Genomic DNA, 26,928 nt, shown 5'->3' with positions numbered 1-26,928 from the left:
AGAGATGGCTGATAGTTGTGACAGCAATGAGGGGGGGGGGTCTTGTTTGGTCTCTGTCGGTTGTTTTGCCCTATGGGAAAAAAACAAAGAAAACGGGGAGGGGTGGTGAACGGAGAGAGAGAAAGAGAGAGAGAGAGAGAGAGAGAGAGAGAGAGAGAGAGAGAGAGAGAGAGAGAGAGAGAGAGAGAGAGAGAGACAGAGACAGAGAGAGAGACAGACAGAGAGAGAGACAGAGAGAGAGAGAGACAGACAGACAGACAGACAGACAGACACAGACAGACAGACAGACAGAGATTCATGTATGCATGATCAAATGGACTTGGCTTCTGAAAAATTGCAGACATATCATAAGACATAAGACGTCAAAAATGAGCAGAATTATTATAACATCAAATCATTAATAAATTCCAAACCAAATTCATATGATATATCTACACTGTATGTGTAAAATATCGAAAATACCCTGTCTTACAATACGAACTTGTGTGGGAATATATCGACAAGTCTTTTACGCCATAGCAAAATCGAAGCTTCTTATGGCATGTCTGAACACTTGATTAAAACAAATTGTCTATAATGCATATTGACAATATTGAAAAAATTGATGAATGTGTATTATCTTTCACGAAGATTGGTATTAGCTCATTAAGACAAAAACACTGGGTAATCAAGGTACAAAGGGCGTCTAAGTGCAGCGATGGCCGCCACTTCTAAGAACATGTGGGAACAGAGGTATAACTTTAGAGTGGTAATTTGCAGTTCTGTGAGAATGTGATAATTCATCGATTGATTTCCATTGCTGACCCACCGGCAGTACACTGACCAAGGTGTGAAACAGCTCCATCTGTCGGTCGCTAATCACCACCAATAGAAAGGGAGCCTCAGTCCACACCGCCAAGTGCACATAACTTGTATTGTTCAATTATTCATTTCTCGGCGATAAAAAGCAACAGTTTAGCCCCGAATGGCGCTAATGAATGGACCGGTTGATTCGTTAGGAGAAGCGATAGAAAACCCCATCGACGCCGTCTACAATCTCTCTAAACACCATGTTTGTCAATTCTCATGTGGTATTAACTCTGTTTACTTTGTTTGTGTGCAACCTAAAAAATTAGGATTTCATTTGAATAAAAACTGATGATAGGAATACAAATACACCTACATGGTTTTCTTGAGAAAACATGACTGAATTGCATCAACATTATTAAATGTACTTCTCGAAAATACTTCAAATTGCTTTAATACAGCAAATTGAATCGAAGGTGGGTTTTGCATTTTAAAAAAATTATATTTTAAAAACTTTTTGGTGACTTAGTTGAACGTTGGCGTCCAGATTTATGCACTTCATATTTTTCTGTTGTTTCGATTTAATTTTTTTTTTTTTTTTGGGGGGGGGGGGATACGGAGATGCTGTGATACCTACAGACAGACAAACTGATAATGTGGTTTTGTGTAAACATAAAATGGCGTGACATCACGTGACAACAATCAAGAGATTTCGGCGTGAAATTGCGAGAACTGTGGACAAGTTTGCTAGCCCTTCCTGCACGCAATATATCCGTAAGAGGGTGAGCGACGGAATTTAATTGACTGTTAACGTCTCTATTCAAGAAGGATTAATGATACCCTACTGGAGCTCATTGGCGATTTTATTGAAAATAAAACCAGATATATATAACCCATTAAAGTGAAGATGCAAAATCGATCACGTGACCAATCAGCTGTTTGATCGATTCATCATTTTGAGACTGTGAAGGATCCGAATGAAATAAAAGTAATCGCATTATTCCCATCTAGAATGAATAAACAAACATCAGTTTAGTTTTAAATTGGTACTCACAATATACAAGTATCCTAATAGAATATATTTAAAGACGGAAGAAAAACCCCTTCATTGGAAATCAAATTTACACAGGTGGGGTATAAAACCATCTCCTTCTGTTGTTATGGTAAACTTAAGAGCTTTGAAATACAGTATGTCATTTGCCAAACGTATTGATTTTATTGCCTTCTGTTTCCTGGGTCGCTTGTATTGTTACACTTGACGTGTCCGAGCCCTGCATTCAATACATCCGAGTCCAGCAGATGAATCAATTCAAATTATTGATGACACTTCATGCTTTATTTACTGTACAATTTATGTGGCCTATTATTTTAAGTTCTTTAATCTGGAATCTATATTGATGTGATCGAATGATAGCTGTTCATTATAGTTGGAACCCCGGCTTTCTGAGTGAAACTAACGCAAGCACAGACCGAGGAGCTAGCCACGGCTTCGATCAGTCTTAGTTATTTTATTAACGTCAGCCACAAGCGCATCTTCGCCGTGCTAATTGTTCATAAGCAAACTGTACGTCCCTCTGACGACACACAGAGGCAGTCACTAGCGCCAGTAAGTGGCGCCAAATTGACACGTAACTACCCGTGGACGGTCACCATTACTCACCGAGGCAACCTGCCCGGATTGTCAAGATTTCCGCATAAAAAAATATTAACATAAATTGTGTGTAATCCAGGCTTTCATTGCGGGGGTTCCGAAACTTCTCACCGCGCAGCCCCACCGCGGCGATCGCCTGTAGGAGACACGGGTCACATCTCGGGCCGGCGGATCGGACTTTGTTTGAAATCCCGGATAACGTCCAGCAATCAATAGCATGTTTTGCTTTATTACTGGCGAAGAGTTAAACTCGCCATACCACTGAATATTGTCACATATACACTGCCGCTCCGAAATTCTATCGTATCGATCCGACTCTACAACTGGTGCAGTATATTTACATAAATATACGAGTGTAATTGAAAAAAAGCCCGCAAATATGTCACACATGGCGCTCTACATGGGACCGACTGACGGATGTGCTTAGAGGGAGTCTAAAAGGGAAAATTCCGTGAAATTTAGTCAATGGGTTAAAAGATATTTGTATTAATGTGTTGCTTTCCTATAGAATTGCACTGGAGAGATATAAACCGGGGAACCCGTATGGCCACTTCCTGAGATCAGGGCGAGAGAGAGCCGGACAAGCTTCTTTTATCAGAGAAATAAACACGAAATAGATCAACAAGTTCTTTGAAGCGCGCATGCGCTGCTGATGCGAGTAATTGCTGGGAATGTTAAGATGGCGGTGACTTACTTATATTTCGATATTCAACATGTGTTAAATTTGTATTTTTCTTTGGAATATTACCTCTAAAAGTGTGTGAATGATTGGAAATTACAAAACAAGTGTTGTGTGAGGGAGTGATGCCGTTTTCTTCTCGGCTGTTCATGTTTCATTGGAATGCAATCGAGTTTTGCCAGCTCGCAAGAGGATTTTTTATTCAGTCTATCGTTGAGGGCTACTCTGGCCACCGATTCAGCGGCCTCGTCATCAAGGTAATGCCAAAACGGGAAGAAAGTGTATTTTTAAACGAAGGAGTATCAAATTCTTTTGGATAAATGTAGTCATTAAACGAGAAAAAAATATTAATAACCTTTCATGCTTTTCCTAAATTTCTTGAAACTGTGCTCTTTTTCTGAACTATGATATTAAGTCATGAGGATGGGAATACGTCATACGTTAAGAACATTCACAAACCGACCGTCTGGCCAGCCGCTGGGTGCATTTACTCTCGCTGTGTGGCTCTAATTGTAATCATCATGCTGTTTACTAAAGCGTGTTTGGGGTCCGGATTCGCGGACCTCTCCAATGTCTGTGGACCCCTGTTTTACCCCGTCAAATTCAAGAACCAGTGCCTTTATCTTGATGACCAACTGACACGCAATATCTGTGACACCCCTCGGACGTTCCTGGGTCTTCCCAATAATCCGATTCACTTAAAGTTTTGCAATAAGTACACCCTCAACCACATATTACCTCAAGACAGCCCGTGGGACGGGAGGCGGGTGGGTGGTGGATGTAATGAGACGATGATAGAGCTGGTGAACAGTGACAACCGAGCTCGTGAGGAGTTTGAACTGTTTGTTAGTTTACTGGAGAGAGTCGACTGTGATAGTGTGTACTCCGTCACGTGGGGGTGCAGCATTTGCCAGGTGAGTACATTTCATTCATTCTTCTCTCTTTCTTTTTTTTAGATCAGCTACAGATAAATCATTTACATGTAACCAAACCCGCCGATTTATTTGTTTTTATACAAACCACCGTGGTTTACTTGCTCCCAGCAAAAAGCCAGCTGACCGTTAAATCGGTAGCGCAAGCATCTGGCAGTGTAGCCAAATTATTCTAAATGGCACTTTATCTACTCTGGGGCACGTCTCGGGAGTGGAATTATCTGCCGTATCTGCTTCCAGCTGACGGAGGGCTCTGTATGGCATTTATGTGGCTTTAATCGCAGATCCTCCGCCATGTTAAGATCGACCTAGTTCCGACTCGTGTGTATGTGTTTTAATGAAGGATTTGTAGAAAACACGTGTCAATTAAGGTTGAAAGTAAGTCTAACGTGATAATAGCTTCATTGCCTCAGTCAGCGCGTGTTTCCATCATTGCCTGTATACACAGGACCACATGCCTTATCAGATTTATGCATTATACATGATACGGTGGTTTCAAGAAAAAAAAATGGCTGATTTCAAGGAACGTAGCAAAGTTCAGCACTGTGGAGGAGTGACTCAAAGGAAATTAATCTCTCTCTCTCTCTCTCTCTCTCTCTCTCTCTCTCTCTCTCTCTCTCTCTCTCTCAGAAAACACTATGAAATATAGTCCTACCATCCTATACTATATGTATACGTTACATAGATAAAGAACAAAAAAACTTACAAAGATAATAAAATAAAAACCCAAGGCCTAATCCATTTCCGTATCGCCCTCTTTCCGTTCGCACCCCTCGCCACCGTCCCCTGTGTCTGAGGACATTACCGCGGGGTTCTGTGTCAATCCAGTCCTCAACCATGATTGCCTTTGATCTAGACAACGAGAGTCTTCCCCTCAATGATCCGAAAATTACCCGTCTTAGCGCAACCACCGACTGATTAGATGGGCCAGGAAGATGTCAGTTTAGCATGATCATGCCAGGACCAATCTGTGGTTTGCTGTCCATCGCCATTGCTGAATGGCACATGATATAAAGCCAGCTCAGACTTCGCCAGCTGAAATTCCGGGATTCAGGCGGTCACTGACCGGTTTCTTAATCTTATGTTATTTTTTCACAGTTATTAAAACACGTTGAGGGGAATTAAATATTCAATAGTTGTGGTAAGAATGGAATATCACTGAAAAATGAAAATCGTTTTCAGGTATATAATAATATGAGATCAAGAAATATACTTAAATAACCTAACCAGCTATTACTTAAAGAAAGAAGTTAATATTTAGAGTGATAGTCGATCGTCTGCTCGTGACAAAGATGGCGCCATCCCCCATCTACCCCCATCTCTCCTACACCACCATGTTGAATTTCTTTGCAGTTATTATAGCATTGTTTTAATCAATTCTCGACTGATCCTGACTCTGCGCCCGCCGTCCTACTGTATGTAGTACTGAATGGGTTTATTTTTCATGAGAGACAAAACACACACTAGAATTCTGTGTACTGGGTCAAAAATACACCAGGCATTGGAGAAATCAATTTAGAAGTTGCTTCTTTCTTCAAAATTTGCGATTAAATGACCATTCTGCAGCATGGCAGCCTGGAGTTAATGGAAGTTTGTCCCGAGGAAAATTAAACACCGGTGATAGTGTTATTGATTTTAAATTAAACCCAGAAATGGGACAACGCTGCTCCCCCGAGACACACTGGAATGAGAGCACTCAATTATCGCAGGCAGTCCTGTGTAGTCGCAGTGATGTATGTACTGCAATCGTAACGGGGTCGTAGAGGGAGTCCATCCACTGAAATTACGAAACAATTGGAAATGATCAAATTGTTGTATCTTTATTGGAAACGGTCGAATGTCTTCCTTATTGAAATATAGGAATTCAAGATATTGCTCTTGTTGCTCCAAGAATATTTAGATTGAATAGATGGTTATAAGAAATTGAAAAAGTGCAGCAAAGAGAAATGGTAGAATCAAACTATTGTAATTGGAAAAACTAACAACGGATTAATTTTAAATTTTGTTGTGAGATAAAAGTTTTAAGTATACAATGTATATAACTGATACATCTACAAAAAAACTGTAGAAGACATACAATTACGTAATCTGTATCATTATATTACATTACGTAAATGTTAAACACACGTATGGGGTCGCAGTACTCATTTAATTGCATTTTTTTTCAATATCAATAATGTTTGTCACATGTATGTTAAACACGTGAAGTTAACCAACCCTTGATCATCTACTCTTTCTTCTGTCATCCTTTCACCCTGAAAACTGAATTAACAAGAATGAAAACCAATTCTTCATTGGAATTTTCAATGATAAAACCAGGCAGATTTTAATTTGATCTGTTTGAGACCTTCCTGGGAACCCCTTCTCGATAACATCCGGGTATCTGCATCCTGCATGTCGTTTGAATTGCAAATGCAACTTTGTGTCCTTTAAACTAACAAAATGCACGTGTGTGTGGGGGGGGGGGGACGGGTGGGTGGGTATTGAAACTCAAACGAGAAACGGTTATATTTATTGACAGAATCGCCAAAACACGACGTCTTTGAGATCTTTGTATATACTATATATACAACCAATTAGGGGCCCTCAATGGGCAACAGGATGATTGTACAATCATGTAAATAAACAATATGGACGATAAACAAAAATACAGTAGGGGAAAGAGTAGTATAGTGTGCTGTTTTTGACAGCCATGTTTGTGTAGTCTACAAGAAAGAGAAAGACAAAATACGGTCTTGTTCCAAAGTATTGATAATTAAACTGCCGATATGATTATATAAATTGGAATCTCAGCTGCGGGTGTTGTCGACATGATTGCATGCTTGTGTGAGGCTTTTTTATCAAACATAAAGTCGTTTGATAGATGGTCTTCTAAGAAACCTTGTAGGAAACAGCTCACGACTTCAGAACACAATTTGAGTCCATTTTTTCAAGCTACCTATTTTTAACCGAATACCTGAAATCATATCTATGGTGATTGTAATATTTGCCAACCAAGAATTTTATTGAAATTTAGTTCGTCGCAGACCATTCCAAAAAAGATAACCACATTTGTGGAAAAGTTCTTTGTGAAACTCAGTTTTGATCATTACTAAGCCATAGTGTCATCTGTAGATTTGTAGATTTAAGGGCAATCACATCGATTGCGAAGGAAATATATAAGGAGCCTTACATCTTCTGGAGAGAGAGAGAGAGAGAGAGAGAGAGAGAGAGAGAGAGAGAGAGAGAGAGAGAGAGAGAGAGAGAGAGAGAGAGAGAGAGAGAGAGAAATAACATGGCATGATAAACCCATATAAACCGTGCACGACCCCCCCCCCCCCCCCCCAACACCTCCGCCTTCCAACTTAATTTTCAGAGAAGAAGGTGGATGTTAATTAGAGAGACACAGAGAGATAATGAATGGATGGACTTGATTCCAGGAATTCCTATTTCCTTGTCGCTGTACTATGTTATTGTGTGAGGGGGACTCTCCCCCCGTCCAGGATGTGACGTTAATCCATTGTCTCCATGCTACACCTGGTTCAAGGATTAGTCCCGGAGTTACCGTCTACATTCTACTTCCTTGTCTGCTGATTTCACTCATTAGTCGTCCGGTACTAAATGTTCTTACATGGATGTGTTTAACCTAATTCAAGATCAAGCTAATGTTTTGATAGAAAAACCGATTCCCATTCGAACTTCCAGTAACACCAAAAAGAAGGATAGGACCTGCAGACGAACCCAGTGCCCGTCTGTGGGACTAGGATGTTACGTGAGCTCAAGACTCCCATCTGTTCCCCCTCTTTTCCAGCTTCTCTGACTTCACGTAGCGATAAGCGAGGGTTTAGAAATATTGCCGACAATGGCTTCCCGATGGAGCTCTATGGGGGAATTTGTTTGCTTTTGACCGCTAATCCTTGTATTGACAGTTGTTATATATGGTTCTGATGGAATATTAACAAGATTGCTTTAATATTTTCTATGGAGTAATCGGAGTTCTTCTGTCTGATTTCATTTGCCCCTTCTTTTTCTTATTCTGCATAACGATTTTTAAAAGAATGGCTGCAGATAAACTGAGTGTCAGATTTATTTGGTATTACAAACTTCAATTGTTTCTTTTTTCACAGACTTTTTTTGCTCAAAATCAAATTATTACGGTTCTCCAAGAATCAAATAAGCATCATCAGCAACAGTACAAGACCGGTATAATTTCGCGTTTAATCATGTTTCCCATAGATTCCTGAAATTGGATATTGTTCTTTTGGCCCAGGAACGGGAAGACGTATCAGTTAATGATAAAACCACTGTATGGTAGAGGGGTTCATTGGATTTTGTTGGCAAGGGTGAAAGGTCAAGTTGGTACAAATGTTAGTTGCGGGGGAGGAAAAATACCTGCTAGGCAAGGATGGTTTTCAAAGCGCTAAGCATAGCTTCCATTGTTATTCTTTATTCTACCCAACCGTTTGATGCTGAGCTCGATCTGTTAGTTATGTACAGCCGTCAGTTCTGTCGTCTTGGGTTCCGATGTCTTCTTCTGACGTCATCACACACCTACAAATCTCCATCGTGCTTAGACAATTATAGAACGGAGATGATGGTACTTTTTAAACATTGAATTATTATTTTTTAAGGTGTAAAATGACCACCTCGGAACTACTAAAAATGTAGGAGTTTTACCTAGTCACGTAGCCTAATGACGTCATAGAACGGACGATGCGGTACTACTATAATTTACGTCATTTGATCTAGGAGGCTGGAGGGTCATCAAATCACCCACCAGTTCGACCCTAGAGTTTAAGATATTTTTGTAAGATGGTTTTAACCGTAAACTGTCATTAATTAAAGAAAATTCAAATTAGAATTTCAATATTCTCCTACATCTTTATACAGATTTCTTCTTATCAAGGGATGTTGATACTATAGTCTAAATGTGGTAACGGCTGCTGTCTTGAAGATAGCAGGTAGACACATATAGTCATTCAGAAAAGACGATAGTTTTATATTTGGAAACCAGCAATTTGACTAAACAAAGAATAGAGGGTTGTGGAAAATGTCTTCAATTGTATTCTAAATATGGTTACATGTTTTTGAGCTTTATATTTTATAGACAATGAGCAAGTTGTTAAACAAAAGCATTTTATTAGATTTTATTTCAGTTTATAAAAAAAAGAAACATAAATCTCTGACAGGCCAGGATTATACCGGCGCAGTTGAGAAAAATTAATATTTCATAAAGTGATGTTGAAATAGTATGGAGAATGTTTGATCAAATTAAATACAAGTTCAAAAACAGAAGTTTCTGTCATTCGACGTTGTTGACAAATCACTTTTTTCACTCAAGTAATTAAATCTCAACAGGGGAATATTGTATCGCTGTAACAGAAACAGGAAGTGCAAACAAAGCCTGCGCGACAAGTGTACACAGCGATACTGCGCGGAAGTAAGCATTTATTTGCTTCATGCATCACTCCGGAGCCGTAAATGGAGGTATTGGACAGAGCCACATAACGAGGGACGCTCATTGTTCTTCACTAATGCATTCCAAACTGAATAAGGGAATATTTTAAATACTGAGGATAAATCGGAGTGGCGGAGGGGGAGATGCTATTATTTCTTGCGGCCAACTGTTCTCGACTGACAAATATTGTATTGATTTCTGGAAACGAAGGTCTGAAGAATATGTCCGCTTGAAACCGGATCTTCTGGGGGTTAGATAGCCGAGGGACACGGGGGACTTTACTTTAACCAATATCCATAAAACTTGGCATTAAAGTCTTTTTAACTTACACAATATTAGACATAGGCTTGCTGTTATACTAGTATCATAATTCAAGCGCCGTTTTTGTATCAAGTTGTAGGTTTATGAAATACAAGGTCTAATGGGCTATGCCGCTATGCTTTTTACAGCAGAAAAAAGGAGGATTTATCAATTAAAGGCTTTTTAAAATACTGTAATACTAGAGAAAGTTCAATCTATTCACTTGCTCTTGAAGGTGCATTTCAAAAATATGTGCTAGTGATAAAACCCCAGCAATACATCATCTGCTCATTCCCGCTATGAACTTCGTGGTTTTCTTTCAACATAACACACATGCATGCCATGACCTTGAGGCAAACCCTCCCGAGATTCGAGGATCTAAACACGAATATTTGCTGTGTTCAAAATCTGGGGAATTCTTCGAGATAAGGCCACAGCATCCGATAACCCGGGCCTTGGCGCTGGTTCTACCTGTGTTAAACTTTCATCTACCGGTCAGGCCGACAGATGCCGCGGTTCTAGGACAGAACCCAACAGCAGGAACTACAAGATGCAGGCGATGAGATATAACAGTAACATTTGTCTTTGAACTGGGGAGAGGTCAGAATGGCACGAACACGGGCAACAGGAAGTGGAGGATTGGTAGAAATTCTGCCCTTTGCAGAATAGCGGAATTAGGGAGCTATGTAGATTCTGAAAGCTTATTTGGCGTTATCCTATTTTGATTGGGCTTCCTTTAGAGCGCCATCTGTCCACAATCATTGGACTTGAGATCTTATTACTAAAACCGATTTGGTTTGACTTTACCGATCGCGTCGCGTTCAACTCTTTCAGCTACGTCATACATAAACAATACCCGCACCTTAACCACAATTTTTTTATTGGTGGATTCAGCTTACCGCTGATTGGCTGCTGGTTAACTAAGACTAAATTATGCACGGACAGAACAACAACATATCTGAGAATGAAAAATTCACATGGGTACTTGTGACTGTCGAAATTGGGCTATTTTTCGAAAGTGTACACTTGTAATAAAACAATACATACGGTACATAACATATATAGCTATAGCTCTATGTATAAATTTTGGGTTAGAAAATATAAAGCTACAGTGCATACAATACTTACATGTACAAAAAAACTTCACGGCAATTTGCCGCATATAAAAATAACGCTATTTTTGAAAAAAAAATAATAATTCTTCATTTAGTTTACTACTGTTAATAATTGTATTTTACTTGCCCCAAACTTTCTCCTATTAAACAACCTTCTTCCGTACTCGGAAGGCGGATCAAGAACTGTATTTTTTATGTATGTAAACAAACCATTGTTCATGTATGGAGTTGGTGATCGGCGGTTCAGAGACAGGTAAAATAAAGAAATCTGCAGTAAATGGTTTGTGGATATTTTAGTACATATATATTACACCGAAAGTGATAGGGCAACAGAAGAGAAACGAATCGGACACTTGTCTAATGAAGACGCACATGTACAAACCCCCTTGCACTCTCCACTTCCGTCTCGTTCTTTCACACCATCGTTCAATTCTTTTATTGACTGTCGATTGCCGATCGAAAGGTGCAGAAATCGAGGAATTCATATCTATCACTTAGACTGGCAAGTTAGTAGGTAATACATGTGCATATTACACATTTACGGTATTTACATGAATTGAACGCTTAGCACATGCAACCTCTAAATATTATATTTTTTATAACGCCGTACTCTGGACCGTAACTTGAGTTGAGGCTATGGTTTAACGCCCGTTTAGAGAGAGAGAGAGAGAGAGAGAGAGAGAGAGAGAGTTTTGCACAGAATTTAAACATAGGGGATAGTCGATTTTGAATGAATAATATTGGGGGGAAATGAACTGTTCTGAGAAATCCTTCAGCTCTGGCATTGCATAAGCATGTACTGATAACTCCGCCTAACTCAACCAATCATAAAGTTTTCACAACGGCGGCGTGTATAATTTATGCATGACGTAGCTGACAGCAATGATCGTGACGCTATAGGAAAAGTCAAACCAAATCGGTTTTGATAATAAACCCCTTCACAGAACTTCTTTTGTAATTTGTAATTCGATCTGAGCAAAGTTATTAAAACCAGCCAGAATGCAGATACCAATATATTAAATTAAAGACATGGCTTGTGGGTATATTGTACTGTATTTTGATCTCGACTATTGAGACATTGAGAATGAAGGACAAACCCATATTTGCATGATCGGCGTGCCTTTTCAGAGGTTGAACTTAGAGTTTTATTTTATGTTTGAAAGATTGATTTGGATCTAGATTCAAATCCTTGTCTGGCCCAATTTATTGTTGTTAATTCTGATAAAATTTTATTTCCAAACATATACAGGAATTTAACGGACCGGGGATGTGATTGGGTGGATTAAAGGTCCACGTCATAAAAAAGGTCATACGACACGTTCCTCGAGCATCTTTTTTGTATCTTCTCGTAATGAAGAGTTCCAATAAGATTATTGTTTTTATAATTATTTTTTTTAAATGATTAGAATTTACTTGTCTATGGATGTATGCCAAGCTGGCCGAGTGGCTAGAGCCGTGGCCGCTCACTGTCAGGAGCGTAGGTTATAGAAGTTCTGAGTTCAAAGCCCGACCGCTGTGCTGTATATTTATTTGTTTTTATATCAGCAATTCAAGTGTATTTTCAAGAAGAATATATAGGAGATTGCAAAGTCTAGTATTTTGCAGAAATGCCTGGTAAGGTATCCTAATTTTTTGTAAGAAAGCTTGTCAAAGTAGCAGTAAACCATTAACAAATTCCTGGAAAAAGTTAAATAAAGTTGAGGAACGTGTCGTCTGACCTTAATCCCGGTTTATCTGCTTCGTCGTGCGATCTCCCGACTGATTATTAACCTTGTTAATTTACACCCGAGATCATCGACAGGGCAATATAGAGATAGGGCAATATACAGGGCAATATTCTTATTCACTATGTGTGTGTTCATGTGCACGTACACGTATGTGTAATATCTCAGATTCCTTTGACCCCTGCTCTCATATTACGTCACGTAAAATATATATTATACATAAATTTGACATATAAAATCAGGGATTTGTGTCAGAAGAAATCTCGGACTAGTGCGTGTATTATTAAACGTATTTTAACACGTACATTTTAATGTCTCGTACCACATGAGCAAAAAGTATATATTAATTTTTACAAAGGTAAGTAAAAAACTGGCTGTTTAGACATGAGCTTCAGAGTTTACAAACAAAGAGAATTTTGGTTAACGTATCGGGCACGGCGTATTGTAGAAGGAAGGAGAGATTCGATCGTGGAGAGGAGGCCGTATTAAGAGGCTGACGGCCTGCTATGTATCGATCCCCGGCCCGTGATGTAATCATTGTGATCGGCCAATGTCGTTATCTACCGTGCAATTTCAATTAAGCCACCTTAATTACAACAAATTGACAAGCGGTCTGTGTTTACCGCGAGTATATACCTGTTCTTCAGGTGCGACTCGCGAACTTCATCAATTTGAATCACCTGCTGGTATCGACTCGCGCCACGTGTTGCATGCCGGGCAGATATTCATTCAAGCAGCTGTCACACCGGGTTACTGCTATACGTTTATTTCTTCTATCACACAGCATTACAACAGAAACCAAAAAAAATCCTCCATAAACGTTCAATCTGATCAGCAGACATTTTCATCGAATTAAACTATGCTTAAGAGACTGGCATTGCATTCTCATAATCGGTATTTGAGCAATTTGTGGAATCCATTTATCGTGGATACACACAAGTCGGTGATTACATGCCTCGGTGATTTATCTGCAGGTCTCCCCTCCACATGTATCGCACGAACCCCCCCCCCCCCCCGTCATCATTGAATTTTAGTCTGATTTTAAACAACCAAAAAGTGCAGGCCGGGGGATGCACTTTTAGTGAAGTGACTCAATTGGCAGTTTTGTGGCTGTCGAAACATTTGCTGCCCAGATTGAAGCTCTTCACGAGGTTCGCAGAAAAGTACTCCTAAGTTGTCAACAGCGTTACATAATTTGCCTCTTGAATTCTTAAGACGTTTAGGCCGCTCAAAGCACTGAATATCGGCGTCATTTTATTGCCAAAGGATGTGGGCTTCACTGACCAATAGTACAATAAGTGGACAAAAAAGATTTTGAACATTTTTTTAATTGAATAGACAGTCGAAGGTCTGAATTTTGACAACTTTTTTAGTTCTCACCTTTTAATGAGGATAACGATAACAAAGCATTTTCAGTATTACAATGAATTAAATGGGTCAAATAGTTTATTTGAAGATGTTATAAATATTTAGTGGTACCAAAAAACGTTATTTCCTGTTTGTTGTTGACGTGGTATTAGTAAAGCTTTTGGGGAATACGACGTTCGCTCGCTACAACCGTGGGCTTTTGAGGGACATGACGCGCTTTCTTCAAGGAAGACGTTATTTATGTTAGAACGTTGAAAATTTTAAGGGGGTTTAGAGAGGCCAGGATAGGGTTTAATTTTGTACTTTTCACATGCATTGATCGTTGAAATCTGTTTTTCCTTGAAAGACTTTCAAATGGCACAAAGTTAAGAAAAAGATACGATTGTGGCGCAATGATAATGGTGGGGGGAGGACGGGGGGGGGGGGGGGGGGGTAGAGAGACATAACCGTTTATTGCTGTTTGCAACTGGGTCTTGCCTACGATTTACGTTTTCATTGATTTGAATATATTTTATTGATTTTAAAATAAATCACAACATAAGTTTTGTATACTTTGCAAGTTTTTTGCTTATTATTCTGCAAAGACTATCGAAATAAAACTGCACGCATGTTATATCAGAGCCATTGTACTGTAGGCCTACTTGTACATGTATATAGCTCGCTTTCGAAAGAAATTCGGATTGTAAAGCGTTTAGAAATCTATATTATTTTCAATCAAAGATTTTCCCCTTTTATGACCTGGTTTGTAGAATTTGTTTTGTTACATATAAAAAAAAAATCTGCTTTTGTTTACCAATTGCCTTGGGATCATATTCTCCCTGTAACAATTACCGTTAATTAGCCAAACCCCTCGACTTGAATAATCTAACACGTTTTTAATATTGTATGAATTCTGATTGCTGATGCTGATGAAAATCTATAATTCTTGATTAAATAGCTTTTTGACACCAATTAGGCACTTCAATTTAATCAAGCTTTTCCCACAAGTATTTAAATGCAATCAGTTTCGACCTGCGTGTACTGAGTATATTTAACTACGGATTGTCCTATCTTTGATGCAGTAATTGTTGTACCCGCGAGAGCACAATCTCTGAAATTGATGCCAATATTTCTCTACAAACAGCTTTCATATTGCACAAATAAGAACATGTTTTGGACGGAGGAGAGGGAACAACTGAAGGACAGCAACAATCGCATCTTCTCGGGCCTTTTCGGCAGACTCGGAAATTCCGAGCTCTGTCGGAAAGGCCCGAGAAGCTACGATTGGGACAGCAATGGATCTAAATTTACTATATTACAGACAGAACACAAATTAGACAAATCAAATCAGATAAAAATTAGATTTTGTATTATTTTACTGCTACCCGACCAATTCAAAGTCTACAACAATTACATGGCAGACGATAGTTGTATTATTATGTAGTGATCAATAATGAACATACACACCACTCGTACGTATTAATACCCCATGTTGTAATTTCCTGGGATATTAATTGTATATACATACAGTTCGACTCTTGCAGTAATAGAAGAAGGCAATGCATGTACCTGTGGAAAAATGAAATTGAGACATAAAGTATATCTGTTGGTTTTTTTTCGTGTGTCACAATATTTGCAAAACATGGGAAAATATGAAGCATTTTTAATTTGTGTCAATCATTTTTTGCTATTTTTAAAAGTTTCCAATATAAAATAATACAGGATATAATTACTTCGAATTTCTGCCAAAATCAGATCATTGCAAAAATTATAGGATATACGGTGCTTTAGAGAAATCTAAATTCGTGCTATAAGACCATCTTAGCAAATGGTTCAAACATTCAAACATGTTTACATTTTTTGGGTAGGGCAGAGCACTTTTAGAAGACTTTTTCATACGTATCATGACCTTATCCGGGAATTCCGAATGAACATGTAAAGATGGCGGCGGAAAATATATACAGCAAGTGAGAAATATCGCTAGAATTCTGTGAAGAGATACATGTAATCCTACAAATTAAAGTTTATAGGAATCTAAAGGTGAAGTTGTTATGTTGATTTTTTATCATTAACAATTAATTGACTGTTTCGTTTTTCTCATCACATTCCCTGCTTTCATTATTTTTGATAGTTATTGGAACCTGTTAGAAGTCCACTACAATGTACGATAAAACTTTGATTATATAGTTCTTGTTATATAATGCATTTAATTTTTAACTTTTAAATAGATTAGCATGCATGTAGAATAATTACACTTGTACTTTTGCGACCATTTCATTAAACCTTTTTTACTATCAACTTTTTATGCCATAAGAAAACCCACCGGCTTGATAACATGTCGAGTGTTCCTCTCACCCCAAAATTTCGATATAGATTATCATAATATTTCTCGTTTTTATATTTCTTCTATAAAACATGTTTCAAGGATATAAATATAGTTTTGTTTTCTGCAAAATAAGTGCCCATTTGTCAGGAAAATTAGCCACCTTGATGACGTATTGAACGCCAAATTGCGTCAAAAAACGCGTGAATTCTCCAAACTTAATAGTTTGTTCTTGGTAATTCATGAGCAAGAGTTCCTGGAATAAAGCTCCCACGTTGTCATACACTTGGAGCCGCCATACATGGAAATTACATAAAAACCCGCGCGGCTGGTGGAGGTATTTCGCTCGAGATAGCTGCGTTTTTGATAAATGGTTCTAATAAGATGGCTGACTGATCGTCACAATCAGTGATGGCTAACCTCGTGTGTTTGCTATGGACAGAGCCGAGCTCTCGGGGACAGAGAGGGGGGTATTGATTTCTGCCGTGGCCTGGTCTGATAAACCGTGCTTCGTATGCAGAAAGCGTCTCTAAGAGATTGGGATCTTATGCAACCAGCTTATCGAATAGAATAGCTTTATGCCCGAGGAGAGGTTAGATGTAATCATAGAGGAATACAGGGTCGAACACCAGCCCCCTCCCTCCCCCTATCCTGATCCATTCATGTAATTATTCCCGAACACTTAAATGGTTTATTACCGAATCATTTCAAATTTGTTTTCCTAACTTGTTTATTTGATTTGCCATCGTCTTCGATTTCAAGGGATATACTTTGTATGCATTATTTCTATCATTGATTACATGAAGCATTAGGGAATTAGAAATAATTAAACCGAGAACATTGGTCCGCAAAACTTAGACCCGGGGCCTAGATTCTCAGAGAGTGTTTTTCGAGAACTCGAAATGAAGTCTAACAATTAATCAACTTAATTAAGCATCACTAGAAAAAATATGAGGATTTTTCTAAGATAATGTTTTATCATTATTTGAAATTATATACATGTATTCCTATAGTTCTTGAAAAAATGAAACTGGGTGGAATTCGTTTTGAATTGAAGGCCATAGAGCTTTTAAAGTTGTGTTATATGAAAGAGCTACGAATGTTTCATACAAAATTATTTTGTATTCTTTCTTTATTTTTCAACAGTGAATTTGATGCAATTTTCGAATTCTAAATATAGAATATGAGTACAATGCATAAGTTATTATCTTCAAGTTTTCTATAAGGTTTTCCATAATTATGAACTCACATCTGTTGATAAATATTGAGTTATACCATTCTGGCTTCTTTTTCAAATTAACTATTTCATATTCTGTATTAATAGTATATCCCTTCCTCCAGACTCAAGATAAATAAAGACACATAAACAATAAACAACGCCTACCCTCTAAACGAATCCACTAAATGTTAATCAGACTGTTTAATTAACACAAGGTTCCTATCCTGTTTGATGTACAAATTACGGCGGGCAAGAACTGCACCCCCCCTCTCTCTCTCCCCCCTCTCTCTCTCTCTCTCTCTCTCTCTCTCTCTCTCTCTCTCTCTCTCTCTCTCTCTGACATCTCGTACGCCGACTATTAAGCTCATCGCCGAGACTTTGTGGGCTTTTGTTGACTGTACACAACTTATAAAAGACAAGATGAAAGGGAGAATGTAAAATTCCCGTAGTGATCTCGGCGCACTTGTTGGATGTAGCGATAACGGAACGCACACTCCGGATGTTATCTACACATCTCGTGGGGGCTGGGGAATATCTCAAAGTCTGATTTGGTAACAGAATCGTTTCCTCAGTTATATAACGCGTAGAGTTAAGTAAATGGTTTACACATGATGTAACCTTTCAGAGTTTTTTTCGTGTGTTTCCCCTGACGTGTTGTTATAATGGTAAATCATTACGCAGTACAGGATATCCAATGTATAAGGTTACCAAAGATCTATCTTACGACGTGTTACAAATGAACAACATGTCGCCCAATAATCCCAGGTGTTTACAAGATAGATAAACTCATTCATGTAATGTATCTATTCTTTTAAACTTTGTGACATTTTATAAAGAAGCTCAACCAAGAAGAAAAACCACAGGGTAATCCCACTCCTACTGTAGGTGTAGGAGTCTGTAGGAGTGCCCGGTGTTACGTCTGTGACGTCATGACTAGGATAGTCGGGCCTGCCGAGGTGTATATCGACACTTGTATGAACAAACCTCAAAAACAAAGAGGTATGGGTTAATGATCTTCAATGGATCTCATACAAAGCAACCACCACCCCCATCTAATTCCTCTATACTTGCTTCCGGTTTTATATTATTTATGGATCTGGTTTTTTTTGTGCCTGGATTTTTTTTAGTTAGATGTTTTGTTGTCTGTTTAAGGTTGTTACAATAACTGTTGCTTTACAGCACAGCTTTCTCCCAAGATAAAGCTGTACAAAAAACATACACCGGGGTATTGTAAAACGCTACACTGGTGTAATGCCCATTGTCATTGATCAATATTAAAACTGTCAAAAACCGTTCGGAATTTCCCTGCGGTTATCATTCATTGCATTATATGAATGTAAAATGAGCCGAGAATCGGAGAGAATGCCCAATTAAATGCTCCTATCCCCGGGCCCAAAGTCAATCAGCTACAAACCATGTGAGTTGTCGACTTTTTTATGTAAATAAGCAGGGAGTGTTTTTTTCTCATTCAGCTTTGAAGCGGTTCAGTGATTTCTTCATTGGATTCTGGATTAAAACAACCTCCGCTCAAACCTCGGCGAGCCTAAGCCAGGCCTAGTGTAACATGTTCTCCACGATTCCATTGATTTAATGGCTTTTTCCGATTAAATGCTCAGTAATTAAAATCTGATATCATGCATTCTTCGAAGACTCTAGTTACTAACGTGATTCTACATTTCCAGGACAACCTGTCTGCTAATGCGCTCTTTCCCGCGCCGCTTAACACTTTGATAAAATGTCCTCTGTAATAGCAAGATGACGCAATCGAGACAGCCCCTATACAGGGGTGGATAGGGCTTGGGAGTTGTGATTGGGCTATAGCCACTGTAATAATTAGTTTTCTCAACACTCACGTACAATACTACAGTCGTATAATGCATACAAAACTATAGTCGTATAATGCGTACAATACTACAGTCGTATAATGCGTACAATACTACAGTCGTATAATGCGTACAATACTACAGTCGTATAATGCGTACAATACTACAGTCGTATAATGCGTACAATACTACAGTCGTATAACGCTTACAATACTACAGTCGTATAACGCGTACAATACTACAGTCGTATAACGCGTACAATACTACAGTCGTATAACGCGTACAGTACTACAGTCGTATAACGCGTACAATACTACAGTCGTATAACGCGTACAGTACTACAGTCGTATAACGCGTACAGTACTACAGTCGTATAACGCGTACAGTACTACAGTCGTATAACGCGTACAATACTACAGTCGTATAACGAGTACAGTACTACAGTCGTATAACGCGTACAATACTACAGTCGTATAACGAGTACAGTACTACAGTCGTATAATGCGTACAGTACTACAGTCGTATAACGCGTACAGTACTACAGTCGTATAATGCGTACAGTACTACAGTCGTATAACGCGTACAGTACTACAGTCGTATAATGCGTACAATACTACAGTCGTATAATGCGTACAATACTACAGTCGTATAATGCGTACAATACTACAGTCGTATAATGCGTACAATACTACAGTCGTATAATGCGTACGATACTGCGTACAATACTACAGTCGTATAATGTAATTTAGTCCAGTAATCACACCACCCAGTTTTATACCTACAGTCTTTTTAACTCTCGAATAAACAGTGCACAAATGTATAATTATCATCGAAATACATAAATATTGTGGATATATAGACCACAGGCCTAATATTGGTGCCTGATTTAACATATCATTGATATTACAAGCCTTCTTCAGAATTACATGTTTTGTAAACCAATTGTATATTTATTTATCTTAGTTCTAAGACTATCTGCAGATATGATTTTTTCATGTTACAGTCCATTATATATTCAGAATTTGTAAAAACAAATGACATAAATTTCATTAAAAACTGATGTAATAATATAGGTTTTTCCTTCCATTTTTGTCCAGTATATTTCCAACTACGTAGAGATAAGTTTTCAGTCTGTTCAGCAATCAGACAAAGTTCACACAACGAATTGACATATCTGTTCCATTTTTTACTTAAATTCAAGTTATTGTTTTGTATGTCTGTGTAGATAATAAGCTCATCAACTTTGTTTTTACCATTTTTCTCTGGTCATGCATAGACATAATGTTCGATACTATGTATACTAATATAGATATATTAATATATACTAATATAGATATATTAATCATTGATGGTCAAAAGGTTTTGCTATATTGTGTTTACTAAAGGTCAAGTTTCAGAATTTTTACAAAACTGACACTGTTTAATGTATATTTGAAATTATCCCCACTAAAAACTAGGCGGTAGAATTTAGTATTTTTTTATATAAGGTAGAAAATGATGTTACTAATCACATATCACAATATGAGGAAAATCGCTTCTGCAATCTTTTTTGTCTGCTTCGAAATGTGGAAAAAAGCAATTTCATATTATATTCCTTTAGTAAAAGTAGATGGCCTCAAAAAAAGAACCAGATGGAATATTTTCTTAAAACTTCTCAGATATACTAGAGTTGGTATTGTAAAAAGAAAGAGTTTTGCTATGATAATAATTATAGTTTTTTCGCTAAAGAACAAATCGACATCCGTAAATAAAATGAATATCTTCTACTTGTACAAAGATATTGTACATATTTTTTCAAAGCTCACCATTTTCTTTTTAGATTTCGCATGCGTGTAATTATAAACAAAATGACGTAATCGGTTTTCCTGATAAGCATGCCTCGGTCTCAGCCCTCGGTGTAAACTACCCGGGATCTCTATCTCCTACCGTTTATGACCCACTCTCACGATCGGTCAATCAACGACTCCAAATTAAGTCAAACATCAACCAATCGTCAATGCTTCCGGTCTGCATTAACCAATTAACGTGATCTACGGCCTCCCGAATGTTAGATAAACGATCACGTGACAATTACAAATACATCAACGAATAGAAGGAGGCGATGGATATGGATTATTATATAAACTATCGCTTATCGATGTATTAGAATTAATATGTTTCTATCAAATCGATCTGACAATGGTCTTACCTGTATACACTATACATGTACATGAGGCAGGTGGGGATTCAATTATGTATGTATGTCTACCTATTATGTTGCTGTCCATAGCGAGCGTGCTTGATTCAATTTGTATGCACTGATACGACATTATTGATGACAATGCATAGTTTACACTATAGAATATTGTAAAACCTGTCTATACCGAAATGTTTGTTAACAGAATGTCAAACTGAATATTATCATGGCACCAAAACTCATGCTGTAGGCCGGGACGAGGATTTATCGTATTACAAGGGTTTCGGTATAAGAAGGTTTACCTGGTTTGTAAACGTTAATTCAGCGGGAATCTTAATCTAGAGCCTAACGAGAGGGTTACGTCTACGACCTGTTAGTGAAAGTTAAGCTTATAAAGGATAAAAAATACATGAAGAATTAGTCTTTTCAAAACCAATCAAAGATATAACATTTTAAAATCTTGTATTTATTTTCAATCTTGTATTTGAACATAGTAAATATATTGCAAACATCTTCGAGCTGGATTTTAGCTCACCTGAACATTGAAGACTCAAGTGAGGTTATTTATTCAAACTGTACCCGCTCCTGAGTTCGGCTTCTCCAAAACCCATTGATCAGTTGTCACAAAGCATCTTTGGATGCAGAAATAAGTTGTTTTTGCTTTTCTGAAGGATTGCTACATTTTTCCGAAGGAAGATACACGTCATGCCTTGTGTCCGTGGCATCAAAGGAAGCACTTTGCGGCGTTTTTCTCTGTGTTTGCTTGATTGACCCGTTGACCCCGTCAAAGTCTTCATGACCCCGTCAATGACCCGTAGAACTCTTTTAAGTTCCAAAGACCTTTTAGACCGTCAATGACCCTTTGACCCCGTCAAAGTCTTCATGACCCCGTCAATGACCCGTAAAACTATTTAAAGTTCCAATGATCCCGTCAATATTCCAATGACCCCGTCAATGACCCTTTTAACCCCGTTAGTGACCCCTTGACCCCATGATTATTATATTGCCTTAAAGTTCTCTTCTGTGTACGTTACCACGAAATCAATGAGTCCATATGGCCAAGTATTTGATGTGAGTTCACCGATCGATAGAACTTCTCCACCACTTACTTTATACTGAATTTGTACAAACACTGACATAAAACGCAGATTGGATACGGTCGTCCCGTGTTTTATATGTTTACATCGTAAATTAACATAACGAATTATAATTGAGTTTTGATGCAGAATGCTTAAAGGAAAAATAAAATCAACGGAACATATGTATATGGGAATACATGTATTTAACACAATTGCAATGTACTTATTGATATAACGATTCATTGTATAACAAAAGTGATAAAAATTACAAAACATAATATCAAATTCTATTCATGACTTCTTGTAGAATGTTAAGAAATAAATTCTTTTCACACATATAGTATGACACCCTTATATTTGCATGGTAATTTTTTGTTTGATAATAACATGAGATCTTTGTTGACTGTGTAAACATATATAAAATAACAGTTCTTTGTGACATCAGGAGGTATTCGTATATACATGTGTATTAGACATCGAATGAGGATGTAAATAAAGCGATTTCCTGTAACTTTATCTACACGTATCTGTTGATGAGTTGAATCAATGTGTATATATCTCATCCAATTCTCTGTAACATCAAGAGGCTTAGAGTTACAGATCGTTTATGATGCAGTATATATTATGTAGCTTTTACCATTCTTTGTAACTTAAGGATGCTTACACATATTATAGTTAATGGGTAGAATGACGCTGTAACTCATAGAGTTCTCTGTAATGTTTATGGATGTATTGATGCATTGAATACTGTTGTAACTCGTCCATTATTCCATTGTTTCAGAAGGCATACAGGGACTGGCTATGCACACAACATATTCCCGTGTTTAGCCGGAACTCCCCGCCCTCACGCATACCCCCCTGTGGTGATTTCTGCTCAGGAGTAGAACACAAGTGTCCATTTCTTCGACCCCTGACGGAGACAACCTATGCAGGGGAACCTAGTTTTATATGCAAAGGTAAGTCCGGCCACGCTGTCACCAAGTATTCAAATCACTCGACTCAGTACTCAACTCAAATCTATAAAACGAAAGTGCATGACTTTGAGCTCAAAACTCAGACTTGAGGCTGAGTATTACCTTGAGTAAAGTTGGCGACGGCGGGACCAGAGTCTACCGGCCAATTGTAAACCCAAGTAACACAGGTACATTTAGCTGTACCCTATTGTGGTCATTTACACTTGAAGTTTGGGCTCTTTGGGTAAACTTCAGATGTAAAACACTTTACATGAAGTTCAAGTGATATTCAAGTCAAATTGTAAGTTTAATTAGATGTGTTATAAATGTAAGGTTCACAACTATATGACAACTGGTTGTCACATTGTAAATTTTGTGGCTACACCTGCCCAGTTAATTCAAAACTCACAATATCGCAATGATTCACAAGAATTCGCAAAAAAAAACTTCTTTTACTTAAATTTCATATGACATTTTGTGATGGAGTTTAAAATTCACATCTATAATAAAAATCGTGCGTTACAATTTTGCAGCTGAAATTTAGGTCTAAAGTACGAAGCAAAGACAAGGCATTTAAAAAAAAAAACCTATTTAATTAACATCAATTAACATCCATTGATACAACAATAAAATAATATTAAAAATATTGATTACACGTACATATAACATGCATAATGAATTTTGACTTCAGATACAATAACCAAATTACCATAAATAAATGTACTACTGTGTGTTTGGTACAGTTTGATTATTCACTGATTTTCTCAATTTCTGGCATCCCAAAACGTATCGAGTCAAACATGTATATGCACTTCATTTACATGTAAATAACATCACTAAAAATAGCATATTAAACAATAAAAGTTTGGCAAGTTAACTCAATAACATATTCATTCACACTCATTATCCTGCCGATTGACATCCTATCTATGTTGTTCCGCATTTGCATACAGAAGTCTTAAGTCGGCTATCCTATAGACTTGTGCAATGTGGAATATAGAAGGCACATACCAATATTTACAGTCTAATTAACATAAACAACTGATTTGCATACGATTATATGTCATACTAATTAACATGCTGTATTTATTTAGTACATACATTACAAACCAATCACCATCACCCCATCTCGTGCTGTTTTATCTACACCTTTGACTGTTTAAGATTTTCGCACCTGGAATCGGCACGTTTAATGCCGACAGACAGGAAACATAAGCGGCCCACACCCACCAATACTCACTCATAAGCGGCCCACACCCGCAAATACTTGCTCATTTACATACCTCGTGTTAATTTTTTTCTAAGATAAAAAGATGGGAAATGCTTTTGCAGGGGAGAATTGTTCTAAACATGACACATCTAAAAGAGCAGTTATTTGTAATTAATATATCAATGCTGATTCAGCAACTATTAGCTGAGTATCTCTCCTCTCTTTTTATGGCCGATAAGCATGCATTTCTGGTACAACAAACTGTATTCATGAATGAGAATATCAACGAATAATGAATATTTATGTTTAGATTTATGACCGGGAACTGCAGGATTACGAAATCCAAGCAGTTGGAATATTTAGGTTGTTGGTTTGCAAGATAAAAAGGTGGTAATCTACACGTGTCCGTTGCTAATTGAACAACCAACTGTTTATATTTGTCAATAACAGTTATTTTCCTCTTTCCTCCTGCATCAGACGTTAACGTTAGGTTCAAATACATTATGCTAAGAAAGATAACTCTAATTTGGCCATATCGCATATCACAAGGTGCGCCGAAACGGCATGCATTTCGATGACAAAAAGGTGTTTCGTCATTTTACGATGAGCACTTAGTCTATTTTTCGTGGATTTTGGTGTTAAGCGACCCGTTTTTTATTATCAAAATTGGTCGAAGACATGCGATACAATTTTGAGATAAAAAATCTGGCTAAAAAGACGTGAATTTTAGATTCTAATTCAGAGCAATAGTTTGCACGCAATTAAAATTTGTGCATAAATGATGTTCTTTCTTCCGGTATTTTTTCCTGAAAGGCAAGTTATTAAGAACTGGTTTCGATATTAAGGTTACTTGTTTACTGATGTAACATTTATGTCATGTAAAATCGGCATGAGAAGGTAAAGTCAAGTTTGATTAAATTCATATCAAGTATTTGCAGTCCCATTTTGTATATGTTTCTATATACTGTTAAAACTACTTTCATTAAGAAATGTATAAGTGTGTTTTTTGAAAGGAACGTGTGATAAAATTGTGTGTAAACTGTTGTAGATCCATCATCGGATATGGTGCCAAGTCTTTCGGAGCAATGCTACAAACAGTGCTACTTAACGGACGACAAAAATGCAAAATGTCTTCGTCAATTTCCGTCACGTCACAACGTCAGTGCTGCCCTCTACACAAATACCACGGAACGTAACTCCTGCTGTTCTCTGACTACAAACTCATTGACAAGAATGTGTGTGTATCTAATTGGATTTGTTTTCGTTAGGACTGTGTTACTATTTTATTCTATAGGGTTAACTTAATGGTAAAATTGTGTTGACGTGTTGTAGTGAATAATCAGGAACGAATGCGCGTGTGTGTCTGTCTGTGTGTCAGTCTGTGGGTAAATATGGCGGACATAGTTTTGTTCGTATTGGTCATTTTTACTTTTTTGGTTTTTTATATACGAGAGCAATATGATGATTTATTAAGTTTTGAACTGGACAACGTGATTTTGTTTTGTTGTAGTTTGACTATTCTTCCGTACATGAACATCGGTATTTATCGTTATGTTTCGTTCATGCTGTTTTGGGCTATACAGCCAAATGTGCAGCAGCTGGTCCCCAATAATACACAGTAATAAGCCCGAGAACTCACTGATCAAGTTCATGTCTGCCATAGGTTTCTTTTTCAGTTGCTTTCTAATATCTTATGCGTATTATCAACTAATTTGGTCATTCATTGAATTTATTTATGCATTTATTTACTTATTTATTTATTGATTGATTGATTTTATTGCACTGATTGATTAATCTACCTGATCATTGATTGATATATTTATGAATTCATTGATTGGTTTATCTAGTATGTTTTGATTCGTTCATTGATCTATCCATTGACTATTTGATTGATTTATTTATTCATTCTTTACGTTGGGCTCCTAACTGATTTATCGATGAATCTGATTTGGACTTAGATCGTTATCAACTATTGATTTGACATATTTCTACTTGTTATTCGGTAGAATTGTATTGTTTGACATAATAAAGAGATGGATTTTATTCTCGGCTGACTTCAAGACTTATTGCCTCTATGTCAAGTTTAGCTGCAATAAAGGAGCTCTGGTCCTTTTTTGGAAAACGATGGACTTCAAACTTCAAATATAAAGGACATGCATCGTTACCACTACACC

The 26,928-nt window shown here is 37.6% G+C and overlaps 1 protein-coding gene across 1 annotated transcript; it reads left to right on the top strand.

The window, feature by feature from the left end:
* The first annotated feature begins 1,925 nt into the window (after window positions 1–1,925).
* Window positions 1,926–26,800, top strand: LOC117690208 (NALCN channel auxiliary factor 1). The gene is made up of 3 exons (XM_034473706.2): window positions 1,926–4,030; window positions 23,373–23,547; window positions 25,803–26,800. The coding sequence occupies exons 1-3, from the start codon at window positions 3,521–3,523 to the stop codon at window positions 26,057–26,059; spliced, it is 942 nt and encodes a 313-aa protein (XP_034329597.2). The 5' UTR covers window positions 1,926–3,520; the 3' UTR covers window positions 26,060–26,800.
* The last annotated feature ends 128 nt before the right edge of the window (window positions 26,801–26,928 follow it).

The sequence above is a fragment of the Magallana gigas genome, chromosome 8 (genome assembly GCF_963853765.1).
Source record: "Magallana gigas chromosome 8, xbMagGiga1.1, whole genome shotgun sequence".
Lineage (NCBI taxonomy): Eukaryota > Metazoa > Mollusca > Bivalvia > Ostreida > Ostreidae > Magallana > Magallana gigas.
The sequence above is the reverse complement of the archived record's forward strand: the minus strand, read 5'-3'. Positions and strand labels throughout refer to the sequence as shown.

What these genes read in the sequence shown, in the direction of transcription:
- LOC117690208 (XM_034473706.2), top strand. Translation starts at nt 3,521, where the DNA reads ATGATATTAAGTCATGAGGATGGGAATACGTCATACGTTAAGAACATT. An exon ending in GGGGGTGCAGCATTTGCCAG is followed by an intron (nt 4,031 to 23,372) that starts GTGAGTACATTT and finishes CCATTGTTTCAG; the next exon opens with AAGGCATACAGGGACTGGCT. An exon ending in ACCTAGTTTTATATGCAAAG is followed by an intron (nt 23,548 to 25,802) that starts GTAAGTCCGGCC and finishes AAACTGTTGTAG; the next exon opens with ATCCATCATCGGATATGGTG.